The sequence below is a fragment of the Zootoca vivipara genome, chromosome 12 (assembly GCF_965207765.1).
Source record: "Zootoca vivipara chromosome 12, rZooViv2.hap1.1, whole genome shotgun sequence".
Lineage (NCBI taxonomy): Eukaryota > Metazoa > Chordata > Lepidosauria > Squamata > Lacertidae > Zootoca > Zootoca vivipara.
In genome coordinates this window covers 37289903-37307522 of record NC_142595.1, presented here as the reverse complement: position 1 = coordinate 37307522, position 17620 = coordinate 37289903, and the positions used below count along the sequence as shown (strand labels likewise).

General features: G+C 48.9%; 1 protein-coding gene and 1 non-coding gene across 2 annotated transcripts; one reads left to right on the top strand and one right to left on the bottom strand.

Moving 5' to 3' along the window:
- Positions 1-1276: 1276 nt before the first annotated feature.
- Positions 1277-16290, bottom strand: CA11 (carbonic anhydrase 11 (inactive)). The gene is made up of 10 exons (XM_088656152.1): positions 15902-16290; positions 15039-15267; positions 13466-13540; positions 6850-6992; positions 5549-5734; positions 4937-5032; positions 4726-4798; positions 3752-3906; positions 3394-3559; positions 1277-2332 (listed from the first exon to the last, which is right to left on the bottom strand). Exons 2-10 carry the CDS (start codon positions 15097-15099, stop codon positions 2298-2300), a joined length of 990 nt encoding a protein of 329 aa, XP_088512278.1. The 5' UTR covers positions 15100-15267; positions 15902-16290; the 3' UTR covers positions 1277-2297.
- TRNAT-GGU (transfer RNA threonine (anticodon GGU)) lies at positions 12360-12433 on the top strand. The gene has a single exon. It is a non-coding gene; the product is annotated as a tRNA-Thr (tRNA).
- Positions 16291-17620: the final 1330 nt, after the last annotated feature.

The window sequence follows — 17620 nt, the reverse complement described above, 5'->3', positions numbered from 1 at the left end:
TCTGTACATTTTGTCTTGTACCTCAGGTTCTACAAATGCTAAAAATTTACTCTCTTTGTAAAATAAAATAAATAAATAGAAGTTTGGGATCTGGGGGTGATGGTCCATCCCGGGAAAGGAACTCTCCTCCCCACCCCCACCCCTACTGTACACCTACCGGTATGTCAGTCTCTCTTCTTCATCTAGCCTGGTAAACAAGTGGAATGGGGGATTAAAAAAAAAAACACAAGTGGAATGTGAGCTTTGGGAAACCCCAGTCATCCACACCCTGCAGGGCTCTCTATCCATTTCTGCTAGCCCACAACGCGCTGGTAAAAATAATAATTTCAGGCTAGTAACTTTGGCAGGCTTATTTGCAAGGCTGCTTTAAAGCAATCCTCACAGGGAGGAAAAACAGCTGGGGATGATTTGGTTTGGAGAGGAAAGTGCCGGTATACATGTGTGTCTGAAAGGTTCAGCTCCTCATCCCACCTCCCACTTAAAATTTTCTTTCTCCCCCTCCGCCCAATATCACTTTACATGGCCTGAGTATTGGAAAATAATATATATATGATAAGAATAATATTGGAGAAAACTGGATATTGAAACCTGCTTAACCTAAATCATATATCCCAGTTTTACAGCGGCCCTTTAAAGTACACTTCACACAGAGTATACACAGTCAGAAGTTGACCTGGCTAAGAATACACCACCAAGAGCGTAGGGAATTATCTCCCTTATATGAAACCCCTTAGTAGCTGCACACTTGTAAAAGTATGCAGATGAAAATACAAACGGTTGGGTCTCTTTAACTGAAAAACAAACTGACTCTAAAGAGACTTTAAACTAAAGATAAATGCTTTCTCTCTTAGCAATGTTATCTACCCACTTTCCAAACCTCCCACAAAACTCCCATTAAACTATCCAAGAATTAACAGCAAACTAGCATTATAACTAAGCAACTCTCATACTAAGATTCAACTAAGGAATCTCTTAAACTGAGAACAACTGAGAGAGTGGTCTACTAAGAGATGAATCAAACTGAAAGATCTAACCAAGAGATGCAGAAGGCCTTATATACAAGAGCCTTATATACAAGAAGCAGAGCCCACGCCTGTGAGCAATTAACAGAAACACCGGCACCTGTTTCTCTTAAACAGACAGTATTTACATTACACCGGCCAAAGTGCCAAAGTAACTTGACTATTCAAAAAATCCAACACTGAGTTGGGTCACGATGACATGCCGTTTGCCCCTGATCTAGCTGAAAAAAAGATTACTGCAAAGAAATCAAAGCTTGTTTTGAAAATTGTTCTTTAATTAATAATTAATCTGTATTCAAAAGGTGGATTCTTTTGGCAACAAAATTCCCCCCTCTCCCTGCTCCCCAGCTAAGGTTATTGAAAGCCATCTGGAAACGATGGTCGCCTTGGTGTGTGTTTTCTGTTCTCTTAAACATCCCAAGATATGCTGAGGATTTGGGAGGGGGCTCAGTTTGTATTTTCCACCCCAGAATTCCTCAGATTGGCACAGAAAGTGGGGTGGAGTTTCATGTGTACATCTCTGCCCCAAATAATGAAAGCAGCTCAGGATTTGTGAGGTTGTTCCTGGGTATCTTTTGTGTTATCCTGTCCCACACCCTGACTTCCTGAGGTTCAGAACATTAATACAGGAAACAACCCTGCTTGAATTTTTGTGGCTGGTGGCTCCTGAAGCTCACAGAATGTCCCTCAAATATCTTGGGAGTGTCCTTATACATTATGGGGGAATAGTCTCCAACATTTATATGCCCAACCAAACCTTCTGAGGTGTTTGTAACATCTGGGGAACAGTTGTCTGCCTAATGCAGTTTGGCTGTGCTGCCCCAAATTTGGGTTACATTCTCTCACCCTCATGTTTTGGATTCACGGAGATTTTGAGTGTGTTTGAACAAAAAGCCGATTGCTTTTGGGTTGGGAATAAGCAGGGAGGCAATGTCAAGAGGACAAGACTCTAGTCCTCAAGCGTCTGGGGAAGGCCCAATCCCTTTTAAGATATGGCTGTTCAATTGAGTATGCCACGTTCTGTTGATAAATACCATTGGCCTCGTTTTTAGAAACCTCTGGAAGCCATATTGTGTGGGTGTGCATGTGTGTCCCAAACACCCCCGAGGCATACATTCCATTGTTGTTCACAGGCATCCTGTTATTCCCCTTTCGCATGGTGGAAAGCAGTCTGGTCACCCAGAAGTGGGAGGTTGCAACTTCCTCAGTTAGACATCAAATTCTGAAGGAGCCACAGCCACCCTTAAACATTCAACTGGCTGCAGCACATCTCAGCTACATGACAGTTTTCGGAGGACGTGTACCATCCACTGGAAGAGAGAAGGGGGGGAAATGCAGGTTATGGAAAGGGATTTGTTTTTAAACAGATCCTGCCTTAGTGTCAAATGCTCCAACTGACCCTGTTTGCCAGGGATAGTCCCTGTTTTCTGGTAGCTCACTGTCCTGCTTTTTTTGAGGAACCAAGCCTATCCTTTAATCCCCACCCCCCCCACTTTATTTTACTTAAAAATCCAAGGCAACTAAATAATAGCACTAGTAGACAGGAATCCTATACTGCCTAACCTGGTAGTAAAAGGTAAAGGTAAAGGGACCCCTGACCATTAGGTCCAGTCGTGACCGACTCTGGGGTTGCGGCGCTCATCTCGCGTTGTTGGCCGAGGGAGCCGGCGTACAGCTTCCAGGTCATGTGGCCAGCATGACAAAGCCGCTTCTGGCAAACCAGAGCAGCACACGGAAACGCCGTTTACCTTCCCGCTGTAGCAGTTCCTATTTATCTACTTGCATTTTGAGGTGCTTTCGAACTGCTAAGTTGGCAGGAGCTGGGACCAAGAAACGGGAGCTCATCCCGTCACAGGGATTCGAACCGCTGACCTTCTGATCAGCAAGCCCTAGGCTCAGTGGTTTAACCCACAGCGCCACCTGGGTCCCCCAACCTGGTAGTAAGCCCTGCTAAATTCCATAAGACTTGCTTCTGAGTAGATGCATATAGGATTGCACTGATTAACAAAGAGACAGTCTACAGTTCCCATAATCTCTGCTTGTTGGCCATGCTGGGGCTGATAGGATTTGGAGTTCAACAGCGTCTGGAGGGAAAGCAAGGTTCTTCATCTCCTTTTTCAGTCATTTTTTAAGATTGTCATTAGTCTTTTTTTTAAAATCAACATGCATTGCTTTATTTTGATGGCAAGTCACCTTGAATGTCTGATAGAAAGGCAGGCTGCACATACTGTAAATAAACAGATAGATAGATAGATAGATAGATAGATAGATAGATAGATAGATAGATAGATAGATAGATAGATAGATAGAAAGTGGAATGAGAGTAAAACCTAGCATGAAAGAACAGAGCTCAAATTCCTGGTCTGCATACCATGGAGCCTGTAGTTGCCCCCCTTGCAACGTCGAGTGGGGCGCCGTGGGTCTCGGTTGCCCCGAAGGCTTCGATGGAGGAGGGGCTGGAGGGGTCTCGAATTGTCACTCATGCTCCGAAAAATTTGGGAAGGGAGGTTCTGGCTGAGAAGACGAAGGGAGTGTATCTGCAGAAGAAAGAGAAGTGGGGAAAGGAGGTCAAGAAGGAAGTTGAGGATCAGGACTCCTAGGTTTTTGGGAAGGGCTGGGTGGGGGGGGGCAGGTGAATCTAATGGGGAGGGTGGGGTAAGGAACTTTTCTTGATGCTTGGAGTAACGTTTGGAAATCCAGAGACTCCACTGCCCCAGGGAGGAACCTACTTGTACAGAGGTCATGTTGATGGGTCGGTCAATTAGGATCCAAGTGGCTGTTTCGTAGCACGGAGGGGTCGACATGGATCCTTGGTAAGTAATGAAGCCAAAAGTATCTGGGTAGAGATCTTCCAGACTCAGGTCATGTAGAAGATAAGCATCATCTGTCATAAGAGAGAGAGAGAGAGAGAGAGAGAGAGAGAGAGAGAGAGAGAGAGAGAGAGAGAGAGAGAGATGCACACACAGACGAGCATCAGAAGAAGGACCCTATGGGATTGGATCAAAGGTTCGCCTAGTCCAGAACTTTGACCCCCAAACTGGCTCCGGCAGGTCCTTCTGGGAAACTTAAGGTAACACCCCTCCCCTGTTGTTTGTGTGCAGGACACACGACTGAAGACATCTGCACAGGTGAGATTCCACATAGTCGAGTCACAGAGCTAGAGACCTGCTGTTCCTGAACGTTGGTTAAAACCACCTAGGCTAGTGGCCATTCCATTGTTATGAGACAGGACAAAAAAGGTATACAGTCATACCTCGGTTTAAGTACGCCTCAGTTTGAGTATTTTCAGTTTAAGTACTCTGCGGACCTGTCTGGAACGGATTAATCCACTTTCCATTACTTTCAATGGGAAAGTTCGCTTCAGGTTAAGTACGCTTCAGGTTAAGTACGGACTTCCGGAACCAACTACACTCATACCGCGGTTTAAGTACGCTTCAGGTTGAATACTCCGCGGACCTGTCTGGAACAGATTAATCCACTTTCCATTACTTTCAATGGGAAAGTTCGCTTCAGGTTAAGTACAGACTTCCGGAACCAATTATATTTGTAAACCGAGGTACCACTGTACAGTATTTTTATTTACTCTCTCCACACACCATTCTCCTGTCATGTCCTCTCCCGCAACCACCACCTCTCTGGTTAGCTTTCCCAGTCCTGACCATCTTTGCCAAAGGACCTTTAACGCAGTCCTCTTCCCACTTACTCTTATAGGAGATGCGAGTGATGGTCTCTCTGTTTAACAGCCTGGTTAGGAATGGGTTGGGGCTTGGTCCAATCTGCAAAGAGAAATAAAACAAAGGCCTTGCATTTTGTCCTCTGATCTCCTGGCCCGACTTTGAGTCGGCCAAGGACCCATCTGGCACTCCCTAGATTTTTAATTTTTTTTCTTGCGGGGTTGGAAGGGAGAGACTCACGTCAGCAAAGATCGAAATGACAGCCAAACCATTGGGATTGCGTGACGCCTCTGAGATATTGGGGTAGAGTTCTTGGTTGTAGTGGATCAGCTGCACCTAGAGGTGGGAACGAAAAAGAAAAAGGCATATGCACACGTAAATAAAGCTTGCATTTTGCAGATGTAGAATGACTGATATACTTATTACATTTACATCCTGCCTTTCCTCTCAGGACCGTAAAGCAGAATACATGGATCTCCCCCCCCCCCGGTTTTTTGTCCTCCTCCTCCCTCTTTTATCCTCCCAACAGCCCTGTAAGGTAGGCTAAGCTGAGAGGTAATCATCCAGTGGCTCAGTGGGGATTTGAACCTGGGTGTCCTCAATCCTAATGCAACAACTCTGAGCTCTGAAGAACATTACTATTTACTTAAAGCCTTCGTGTGCTGTGCGTTTTATTGGTATTGGTTTTTTAGGGCTGCAATCTAACACAGCTGGTGTAGAAACGCTTTAAACAAATGTGAGGTTGATTTGAGGAAAAGTTTTAATGGCACTCGATTTTTCTGCATGTATAGATCGGCCCCTGAGCTAAGAGTATCCACAAAATGCACCAGTCTGAGTGGGGCCTGAGATCACCTCGGCAGAGAAGCTCTCGCCGTCTATCCGATGCTCGGAGCCAAACCCGTCTTCGCTGCCAAAGTGCAGGCGCAGCTCCTGGAGGCGGTGACTGTACAGCAGAGGCCCTCCAGAAACATTAACCAGCTGCAGTGGGTCTGGGCGGAAGGAGACATGCCGTCCCGTGTTGTACATGGTCCCACTGATCTGCGGGGTGAGATGATTAACAGGGAAAGGAGATGGGGGACAGGGAAAAATCCAGTGGCACGAGTATTATTTACACCCTTTGTTTATTTACACCCAGCCACATTTCCTTCTCGGTGGTGGCACACAAACCATGGAACACTCTGCCCCAGTTGGCGTTCTTGGCACTTTTCCTCGTTTCTCCAGGTAAAATGCCTACACTGTTACAGTGAGCTTGTAGCATGATTGATGACCAAGCTACTGTTTTGTTTCCCTTTGGTAATGCTAAGGAGATTTTAAGCTGCTGTGCTTCTTTAAAATTCATGTTTATAATATTTTATTACTCTGGTTTTAAGCTTGGTTTGGTCACAGCCTTCAGGGCCCTGGTGGTGGGACAGAAAAGTGGAGTTAAACTATGTCAGTATACGGGGCTGGATTATGGCAAAGCAACTTTCCTTTTGAAATCAATGTGAAAAGATTCGGTGTGACTCCTTCATGCTGTGCACACACTCCTGTTTACTCTGCATACAATATGTTCCCACCACTGGTTTGGAAAGTGATGTACCCACAATCCATATCTATCCTGTCGATTCTTATGAAATGCTACATTCAGAGGCAGGCGTAGCAAGCCCAGGTGGCACCTGGTGCGGAAATTTTTTTTGGTCAACCCCCCCCCCCCAACGCGGCTCTGGCGAAAAGTGAATAACATGAATTGCAAAAAAAAAAAACCTAGAGCTTACAGAACAAAACCGACTTCAGATATGAAATCAGCATTGAAAGAGCATATAAGAACAGTTGAAAAATCTCATGCAACAGAAAGAAAAAAAAATGTTCCCCAGTGGGGGGGGGGCGCCGAGTTGTTCCCCTCCAGGGTGGCACCTGGGGCGACGTGCCCCCATCGCCCCCCTGCTACGCCACTGGCTACATTTTGATATGTTTTTGCAAAACGTGCTTTGATCCAAGTTGGAAGGGAGAAGAAGGGAGCTAGCAGTGTTTTAAGCTGATAATAAACACGCAGCCTTAGGCTGGATCCATTCTGATGCTGGTTATTACTGCAAGCCTAGGCACAGTAACCGGGAAGTAAATTCAATGAACCTTACAAACACTTTGTGCATGGCATTCCATGCACGGGCACACACCTTTTTTCCACCTGTGCTTAGTCGAAGTGGAGGGAGGAAAGGGTCAAACACCATTTGGCTTGTGTTGACATCCACGGGCGACTGCCGCTTGCCAATGGCGCAGAGACTCCAAGCCGAATTCACAAGACCCCAGAATGGAGGACCTGCAAGTGAAAAACAAGGAGCCCTGTGGAATCCCTGCGCAAGAGCCGGGGAAATGTTTCACTTTCATCTGCTTGCCCATGGGGTCGCAGATGGAGAGTTGGAAAGAGAGGGAGATGGTACCTGGGGAGTGTTTCAGCGAGACCATGTAGGGAGGATGCGGGTGTGTGTGTGTGTGGGTGTGTGTGTGTGTGTGTGTGTGTGTAGGCAGAGCACACAATGGGGTTTGTGTTCAACAGCTTCCATTGTTACTTTTTTAAATGCATAGATACAGGGCGCCTCCAGATGTCCTTTTTATTGTGCATTCATCATGATTGCACTTTTGATGCCTTCAGGGTGGTTAGTTTCAATACTGTTGGTGCCTGCAAAAGTTGGTGGGGGACGGGGACTTTTGTCTTTGTGCCATTACATTTCTGTTTCACTGCTATGCAGGGATGCCCCACCAGACAGCAATTATGCAGTAACATTGGGGGAGCGTCACAGATGTGTGAGCAGCCCAGTATAACTCTACCAGTAATGCACAATTTATTGTGTCAAGGGCACGTTGTGAGGAACATCCACATGCAAAAACCCACCCCACCCATCTGGATGGAACAATAGATGTTGAGGACCATTTTCACACAAAAGGCTTGAAAGCCCCCACTTTGCTGCTAGCTGCTAAGGGCTGCATGGATTTCGTGTGAAGGTATATATGCCTGTTACTAGTTGTTTATTGAATCTATAACCTTGCCCTTTCTCAAGGATACACAATTTAGAAACAAAAGCAAAAAGCATTCTAAAACAGCCACAACATTCCAAAAACAACTACAACTAAAAACATCCAAAAACACTTTCAGTTACAAAGTACTCTAAAAGCAATTCTGGTAAGAACAGACTTCCATCCAATGATCACAAGAGTTGCCAGGAACAGCCACCAAATGCCCGGAGAAACAAGCATGTTTCATATTCTTCCTTCAGGTTAATAATGATGGAGACACACCTAGGGAGGGCATTACACAACAGGGGAACCACCACTGAAAAGGCCCTGCTATGGATCAGTGGAAGCTGGCGAATCAGGCGCTAACCAGAGGAACCTTCATCTGTCACCAGCCAACCAACCCCCCTACCTGTCTTCTTATTTACAGCCAATCCAGGGAGTGGCCCTGCCTGTCACCTTCCTCCTCCTTAGTCTCTGTGTTGCCCTTATGGAACTCAGCAGGGAGAAGGAATTAGTGTTGCCCTTTTCTGTGATTGCTCTGGCTCCCCCTGTTGCTGGTCTCTCTACCTTCTGCCCTATCACTCCCAGCAGGCAACAAACAGCCAGACCTGAACATTACCATCGACAGTAAGCCAACTTGAAGGTCTTTGCTCAAAAAGTGGCGTGTAAAACTTCTACATGAATAAGCTGGTGGTAGATGTGTCTGTTAACTAAGCATGTAATGTATTTTCACAAGAGCTAAGAGTGCAAGCAAGAGAAAAGAGAGGGGCCAGGTGAGAGTTATTCTGTATGCATGTATATTTTTAACCAGGAACGGATGTGGCTGTGCAATTTATTTCGGGATAAAAGAAATCAGGTGGAGTGTCTGTGTTACCCGGATGTTATGTTACATTACTGCTTAATTTATATGCCCCCAAGGCAAAGCCATACACATCACAGCTGTCAGCATAAGGGAATTTCCCTTTAAAAAAAGGGAGAACTTGACAGCTATGATACACATATACACCATAGAATCATAGAATTGTATAGTTGGAAAGGACCTCAATGCATAAATCTCAACAAAAGCATCCGTGACAGATGGCCATCCAACCTCTGCTAAACAAAAAACCAAGGAAGGACAGTCCACCACCTCTCCTGGGAGTCTGTTCCGCTGTCGAACAGCTCTTACTGTCAGAAAGTTGTTCCTGATATTTAGTCGGAATCTACTTTCTTGTAACTTGAAGCCATTGGTTTGGGTCCTAGCCTCCAGAGCAGCAGAAAACAAGCACACTCCATCTTCCATGTGACAGCCCTTTAGATATTTGAAGTTCGCTATCATATCTCCTCTCCGTCTCCTCTTTCCCAGACTAAACATACCCAGCTCCTTCAACCATTCCTCATAAGGCATGGTTTCCAGACCCTTGATCATCTTGGTCCCCCTCCTCTGCTGCACATGTTCCAGCTCGTCAAGATACATCTACAAGTGTGTAGGTATATCTGACGAGTGCAGCCACTGCCAACTTGATGCCCTCCAGGTGGTGTTGGACTACAGTTCCCATCAGCCCCAGCCGGCGCACCTGATGGGAATCGTAGTACGCCAACATCTGGAGGGCACCAACTTGGTGAAGACTGTGTGTGACTGTGTACACTGGGTATTTGAATATGGGAAAGAGTCGTACACATGAATTTCAGCAAAGCAATGCATCTGGTTCTGTTCTCTCTCTCTGTGTCTCTCTCTCTCTCTCTGTGCGCCCAGGCTTCCTTCATTCCTGATTCCTTCTGTGGTTCCTGTATGCTGCCTTTTTTTTTTTGGTGCATTCTAATGTCTGTGTGTATATACTTAATTGTTTTTTCTCCTCTCAGCGTAGGGGGAAGGGGGAGGTAGACACATTCTTTGCCCTTTCCCTTTTCACACTCCTGGGGTCCTGGGGAGTAGGGTGGTGGTGGTGATAATATTGTGGCGTCCTTCCCAATCCTATCATGCCCCCTTGATCCCCCTCCTGCCTGCCCGCCCGCCCACCCCCCAACGCTGTGGTCCCATTTCTCTTTGCCTGCTGCTCGCTGCATCACTGGAGCGGGCGAGGGAGATATTAAATATTAATGCAGCCTCTTGCAGTTGCCGAGCCCAGCCCCCCCACCCCGGCTCTCGGCACTGCGCACAGGCACGGCGCAGCAGCCGCCGCCACCTCCAGCGTGGGCATTCGTCTTCCTCCTCTCGCGGCAAGGCGATGGAGGAGACACCCTCCCCCTGGGACACCACGAGTCATCCCCAACCTTCGACGCAGGGGGTCACGAATGAGGCATATGTCTCTCTCTCTCTATGTGTGTATGTTCATTCCCCATCTGGCATCCAAGACCTAATTGGCTGTCTGGCATCGGTGCCAACATTCCGCGCCGAGGAAACCCAAATCCTGAGCTCAGAATTAATCATGCAAATTAAGCCCGCTGACAAGGCATCTGCTTCACTGGCCCAGCTTCTTATACCGAGGGCAAAGCTGGGAGTCAGGTGCGCCCCCCCCCCCACACACAACAGGCACAGGCAAACTCACGTACATGGCATTTCGGAAGTTTCGAAGGAGCCACAGTCCAGGGGGGGTGGGAGGGAGAAATGGAAAGATGAAATACTGTACGGGGTTTGTGGTGGTGGTGGTGGGGAGAAACGGAGAGGAGAGATGGAAGTGAGACAGGGAAGCAGGTTCTTCCTAACGGTTAGTCGGAATCTCCTTTCTTGTAATGGATCCGAATGACGAGGAAAGAGATTCCAACTAAGCGTCAGGAATGTTTGACGGGGGAATGGGCTACCGCGGAAGATGGTGGACTCCCCTTCATCAAAGGTCTTTAAGCAGAGGTTGGATGGTCGTCTGTCAGGGATTTTTGAGTTGTGAATCCTGTGTTGCAGGGGGCTGGACTAGATGACCCTCAGGGTCCCTTATAACTCTACAATTCTATGATTCTAGGTGGGCAAAGCTCCAAAGGCTCAGATGCTCCACCTGAGGAAGGAACTAAACTGTTCACCCTTTATGCTTTCTCAGCTTATTGCCCCCAGTATGGTGAGGACTGGGGAAGTGGGTGGTGCTGTGGGTTAAACCACAGAGCCTAGGGCAGTGGTTTAACCCACAGAAGGTCGGTGGTTCGAATCCCCGTGACGGGGTGAGCTCCCGTTGCTCAGTCCCAGCTCCTGCCAACTTAGCAGTCTGAAAGCACGTCAAAGTGCAAGTAGATAAATAGGTACCGCTACAGCGGGAAGGTAAACGGCATTTCCGTGCGCTGCTCTGGTTCACCAGAAGCTGGCTTAGTCATGCTGGCCACATGACCTGGAAGCTGTATGCCGGCTCCCTTGGCCAATAACATGAGATGAGCGCCGCAACCCCAGAGTCAGTCACGACTGGACCTAATTGTCAGGGATCCCTTTACCTTTTACGATGAGGACTAGACCCATGTCTTACCTTTAAATGAAGGATGTGTGTATTTTTTATTATTTCTTTTAATGGTGACAAAGATATATGGCCTCTACTTGTACCAATCAACATGTGGAAAGCAGGAAGACAGATTTTTTTAATCTTTAAAAAGATGAGATGTCTTCCCTTATGGCTGTTTCCAAACTTTGGGCTATAGCTAACCCCGCAGCTCTGAACGCACAATGGACTTCCAGGCATGCCACAGAGCACCATCTATCTCTCTCCACCTGTCTCCTCTGGCCCATGAACACCCCCCCCCAAACCAGGGTTGGGAGAATCTCCAGAGCAGATTTGGGGTAGGAAAGCAAATGGAAGGAGAACTAGTGGTTCTGTTGGAGCATCATGGGATCACAAGCCTTTCCCTCCAAGTGGCCAAAGGGAATAACTTACACAATAGGAGCAGACAAACGTTTTTATCGCCCACTATCCTGCCTCCAGGATGACCCGTCCACCCTGTCCCCTTTCACCTGCCCACTTATTTTTCTCCCACCTCGTTCCCAAGATAGCCCACCGTTCACCCCTTCATTTCACATATTCCTCTGCTCTTCCTTTCCCAAAAATATGGCCGTGGACTGCCAATCGCACTCCTCTATCCACCTCTCCATTTGCCCTTTTCCATTCACCATCTACCCCAATGAAGAACTGCCTTTCCTAAGAAAACCAGAAGTGCTGCTGCATCAGACCAATGGCCTGGATAGACCAACATCCTCTTCCCCACAACCAGTTGCCCATGGGGAGTCCACAGGTGGAGCAGGAGGACACTGGCCCACTCCCTCTGCCATCCCTCGAGACCAGAGCTATATCGCCTCTGGGATACTTGAGGCCATATATAAGCCACCATGAGTAACAGGCATTGGTGGGCAGTAGCTCTCTGAGGTTTCATACAGGGCAAATTCCCAGCCGTCCTACCTTTAAAAGAGGATTGGATGAAAAATCATGGACGTTAAGACTATGAGCCATGGTGGCTATTGCTCTGTCTCTTGAAACCACAGGAGGCTCTTGCGTTCGAATCCTGCTTGCAGGTTTCCCGCAGGTATCTGGCTGGCCACAGAAAGAACAGGATGCTGCACTTGATGGGCCATTGGTCCAATCCAGCAGGCTCTTCTTATGTTCTTACCTGGAGATGTTGGGGATCGAACCTGGGACCCTGTGCATGCAAAACGGATGTCCTACCACTGCGCTACAGGCCTTCCCTATCTTCTGGCATGGTTTAATATGCTTCACTGCATGAAGCAGCCTGGCTAGCTCAGTTGGTTAGAGTGTGGTGTTGGTAACGCCAAGGTCGCGGGTTTGATCCCCGTATGGGACAGTTGCACATTCCTACGTTGCTGGGGGTTGGGCTGGATGATCCTCAGGGTCCCTTCTAACTCTACAATTCCATGATTCTAAGACCTTCCTCTTGTCTCTCTTGATGTTTCTGTCACTCAGTTTCATTGAATGAGCACATGAGGGAGAAAAGCTGTGTTTTGTCAACTGCCTTGACACCATACATAATTTTTACATACGTACTTTGATCATGTCCCCCTCTCTGTCACCTTCTACCTAAGCCAAAAAGACCCACAAACATTTTAATCTATAATCATAGGGAAGTTGCCCAGGCCTTGGTAATTTTGGTTGCCCTCTTTGGCACCTTTTCTAGCTGCACAATATCCTTTTGGTGATGCTTGCTAGATTAGGCTAAGCTCACACCCATATTTTTGAAACGCTCTTACACTATTTTAAGAGTAATGGCTTCCACTCCCCCCCAACACAAACACCAAAAATAAATAAATCCCAGGAACTGTAGTTTATGGAAGGGTGCTGACCTCACAGAGCTATAATCTTGAGCCCCTTTCACAAACTACAGTTCCCAGGATTCTCTGTGAGTGCTTAAGTGGCATAGAAGTGCCTTTGCCCATCTAACCCAGTACTGTATTGTTTGCCATTACTGCCAGATAATCTCCACTTGCTTCCTGATTCTATTAAACTGGTCATGCTGTGGAATTGAACCTGGGCTTGTCTGCCTGAAAAGCATGTGCTCTTCTGCTGAGCCACAGCCCCTGCAAGTTCCCTCAATCCTGAGCGAGAAGGCTGACCGGGACCCAGCTAGTCTACTGATTTTCGTGACATCATGTGGCTGAGAGTTCCACAGGGCACCAGCCAACTGAATGTTTGTGCTGCAGCTCATTACAGGATCTGCTCACAAGGACAGTCAACGCTAGAGGGATTTCCGGCACACGTACGCCGCTTGGCCACAGGCCACCTGACCTAGGAGAGTTGTCTGCGTTGGGCATGTTAAGAAGGCAAGCGAGAAAGGAAGGAGCCTACCCTCCCACCTCACCCACCAGTGGTCATTTTGTACCTGGCACGAAGCTACCATGAAGTGTCTCCTTGTATGCCCACCAGTCCTCGTAGGTCTTTGCAGGAACAAACTGCACTGCAGGGATAAAAGGGGGAGGGGAGGGTTAATTAGTGGGGCAACTGAAAGGGGAGACAAAAGCATGGAAGCTTAATCGCAACACTGACTTATACTGAATCACACCACTGATCCATTTGTTCAGTATTGTCTATACTGTATACTGATAGACAGCAGTTCTCCAAGATTTCACGCAGGGGTCCCTCACAGCCCTAACTGGAGATGCCAGGAATTGAACCATGCTCTACCACTGAGCTACCCAGGTGGCGCTGTGGTTAAACCACTGAGCCTAGGGCTTGCTGATCAGAAGGTCGGAGGTTCGCATCCCTGTGACGGGGTGAGCTCCCGTTGCTTGGTCCCAGCTCCTGCCAACCTAGCAGTTCGAAAGCACGTCAAAATGCAAGTAGATAAATAGGAACCGCTACAGTGGGAAGGTAAATGGCGTTTCCATGTGCTGCTCTGGTTTGCCAGAAGTGGCTTTGTCATGCTGGCCACATGACCTGGAAGCTATACGCCGGCTCCCTCGGCCAATAATGCGAGATGAGCGCGCAACCCCAGAGTCGGTCACGACTGGACCTAATGTTCAGGGGTCCCTTTACCTTTACCTACCACTGAGCTATATGCTACCTGGCTACACCTCTGCTTCTTCCTCTCTCTCTCTCTCTCTCTCTCTCTCTCTCTCTCCTCCTGCCCCATCAATGGATGGCAGGAATGTCAATGGATTGCACAGAAAACACATGAATGAACAAGGGAGTGCTGAGGTTCTTGGAATGGGGGTGGGGGGAGATACTGGAGCTCAAGGAAAAGTTGCTGCATCCCCTGCCTTGGGAAGCCTCCGGGAGGAGGAGAGTGCTCTGCACATGCTCAGAGACACCTTTGGCCCTCTACTTCTTTTTAAAAATTACTTTGTGGAATGTTTTTGATGGAAAGGAATATATGAGGGGTTTGAGCCCTGTGGTAAAAAATTAAGAAAGTGCAGGGAGAGAAAATACAAATGGAGATATGGAGGAGGGGGCGGAAGAGAGAGAGAGACAAAAGGGAGGGGGAGAGACTGAGGAAAGAGATGAGAATGGATAGATCAAGAAAGGAAAGGCTACAAAGGAAACCTGATGGGTGGGTGGATCTGATAAAGATTAGCTAGTGAACATAAATTAGATGGGTGATCTGTATGTGTTTATAAATAGCATATATTGAGAGGGGGGAGGAAATGGAAAGAGGGGGATAGATAGAGATAGGTAGGTAGGTAGGTAGCTAGACAGATAGATAGATAGATAGATAGATGAATGATAGAGATGATAAGATAAGATAAGATGATAAGATAAGATAAGATAAGATAAGACAAGATAGTCAGACTGGTCGCTAGCTCCATTGCCCTTATCTTTTTCTTTCAGGGAATTCCCGTTCTCTTTGCATCCACCAACTCAATTCCCCCACCCCACCCCAGATCCCAAGCTAATATTTTCTCTCGCTCTCACCCCGCGCCCCACTTTCCCCATTCATCTCTCTCTCTCTCTCTTACCAGCCATACAAGTTGCCGTCAGGACTCCCAACAGGCAAAGCCCCCCCAAGCTGGTGCCCATCGTGGTTTGGGAGTAGCAGGAAGAGGCTGCTGTGGGGCGGGGGTGTCTCAGACCTGGAGGAGGCGCCCCCTCCTCGGCATCCCGCGTGGAGGTGCCCCCCCTCCCGGTGCGCAGCCTCTGGAGGTGGTCCCCGCCACCCCCCGCGATCCACGTGTGGTCCGGTGAGTCCTGGGGATGGGGTGGGGGGGGCGCGCGTCAGACAACACCTCTCACCCCCGAAAGCCCTCTGCCCTCCCCATGCCCCCTCTCTCTTTCTAATCTTCTCGCTTCTCCCCCCCCCCCTTCCCTAGCTCTCTTTCCTCCCCCGTCCCTCCATCTTCCTCCCGCCCCTTCTCCAGGGGATGCCCCCCCCGCCCCTCCTCTCGCAATGTTGATGAGGTGGGGAAGATGGAGACGGCGTGGACGGGGAAGCGGGGAGGGGGAGGGAGGGCTTGGCCACTCGGGGTCGGATCACTCCGTGGGGCTGGACGGGCAGCACGAGAAACCCCGCTCCCCGACTCCCTTCCAAAAGGGGGTGAGGAGGAGCTGTGGGACTCCCTGCGACGTGGGGTTGTGACGGCGGCGGCTGGGGAATAAGGCGAAGGGAGGGTGGGAGTTGGATGGGGGAGGGAGAATGGCGGGAGGAGGAGAGCTTAGAAGTCCCTAACTTAACTTCTCCCTCTCTCCTCACCTCCTCTTCCCTGGCTCTCTCTCCTCTCTCTTTCTTCTCTGGTCCCCACTCCCCTTGCTTGCTGTGGGGTGCCCCCCCGGCTTCTCCTTGTTTTCCCACCTTCTCTTATTCACCTGCCTCCCCCCCACCTACCCTGGGCTTTCTTCCACTCCTTCTGGGTTTCCCCCTCTGGTCCGCAGACTACCTTCAACCTATCCTGTTTTCTTCCCCCTTTTATGTATGTGATCCCCCTCCCTCTTTTTTGGGGGGGGCTTCCCTGGTCCTGAACTCTCCCTGCTCCCCTCTGTCCTCCCCCCCTACACCTCTCTCTCTCTCTCTCTCTCTCTCTCTCTCTCTCTCTCTCTCTCTCTCTCTCTCTCTCTCTCTCTCTCTCTCTCTCTCTCTCTCTCTCTCTCTCCTTTCCCTGCTTCCCCCTTCCCTTCTTCCCTGCCTCTTACAGCCTCGGCTTCCCTCCTCTCCCCCCCCTTCTCAAATGCACAGATCTTCTCTCTCACTTTCCCTTCCCCTCTCCCAAGGGACCCAAAGAGATGCAATTGAGGGAGAGGGAGAGGAGGAGAAGAAGAAGAAGAGAGAGATGTTTTAAGGTGGATCCGGAGGAAACCAGGGGATCCTCGGAAAGGTCTTGCGCTCACACGCCTGGATGCGGCTCAGGCAGCATCTGCTTTGCCCGCGAGATTATGTCATGCGGAGCCTGATCGGGTTCACACGTTCAGTTCCACGTGTTGGCATCGGCCAAGCACACTGCTGCCAAGCACAGGAGCGAGGACCACAGAGTGTGGCTTCATGCACCGTGGATGCTGGTGCCCCTTGAACTGATGGGGCAGAAGGCAAAGGAGGCCAACAGGAAGCAAAGACTCAGGACAGATAAAAAGAAAGTACTTCTCGGAATCATAGAACTGTGGAGTTGGAAGGGACCAGCCCCCTGAGATGCAGGAATCTTTTTGCCCAGTATGGGGCTTGAACCCATGAGGACCATGAGATTAAGAGTCTCATGCTCTACTGAGCTGTCCTTCTTCAAGCAGGGCATAGTTAAACTGTGGAACTCACTGCTGCAGGAGGCAAGGATGGCCACCAACTTGGATTGCTTTAGGAGTGGGCCAATTCATGGAGGAGAGGGCTATCGATGGCCACCATGGCTAAATGCTTCTGAATACCATTTTCTGGAAACCGCAGGCTTCTTTTGCTCAGGTCTTCCTTGAGGGTTTCCCATTGTGGCCTCTGATTGGCCACTTGTGGGAACAGGATGCTGGACTAGATGGGTCATTGGCCTGATCCAAACGGGGTCTTCTTGTGTCCTTAAGACAGAACCAATCACCAGCAGAGTAAGCTGATTCCAGTTTTGTCCCCATCCTTCTGAGTTCTAGAAGGGCTACCCTGAGACTAAGGAGGAGGAAGGCGACAGCCAGAGCCACTGTGTGTTGGTAGAGGAAAGAAGGCAGGCAGGAGGCGGCTGACTGAGGCCAGACCGACTTTGGTGGGGCAGCCTCCCAGTTGCCCCAACAGACCAGCTTCCAATGCACTTGCTTGCCACTGTCTCTATGCATTTGTCTCCTTTTCAGACTATCAGTCAGCAGCTGGCAAACCCTGGGCCAAATCTGGCCTTGCTAGTTTCCCCGCCCACTAGTTGACAACCTGGGACAGCTTCCCTAACCTGGTGCCCTCCAGGTATTTTGGAGAGCAAGTCTCCTCATCCCCAGCTGGCCCAGAGATGATAGGCTCCAGGTGGGACCCAGAGGCTGACCTAGAACAATCCAAAATCCTTGTAGAAAGGGGCATCTGTAGGAAAAGGGACAACTGCAACAACAGAAGTTGCTGGCAAATCCATGTTTGCCGACAGAGGGTGAACAGCCA

Excerpts from the sequence above, each read along its gene's own strand:
- CA11 (XM_088656152.1), bottom strand. The coding sequence starts at position 15,099 with ATGGGCACCAGCTTGGGGGGGCTTTGCCTGTTGGGAGTCCTGACGGCA. Across the intron at positions 5,735-6,849 it reads TAAGCACAGGTGGAAAAAAG|ATCAGTGGGACCATGTACAA; the intron begins GTGTGTGCCCGT and ends CTCACCCCGCAG. Across the intron at positions 4,799-4,936 it reads TCATTTCGATCTTTGCTGAC|ATTGGACCAAGCCCCAACCC; the intron begins GTGAGTCTCTCC and ends TTCTCTTTGCAG.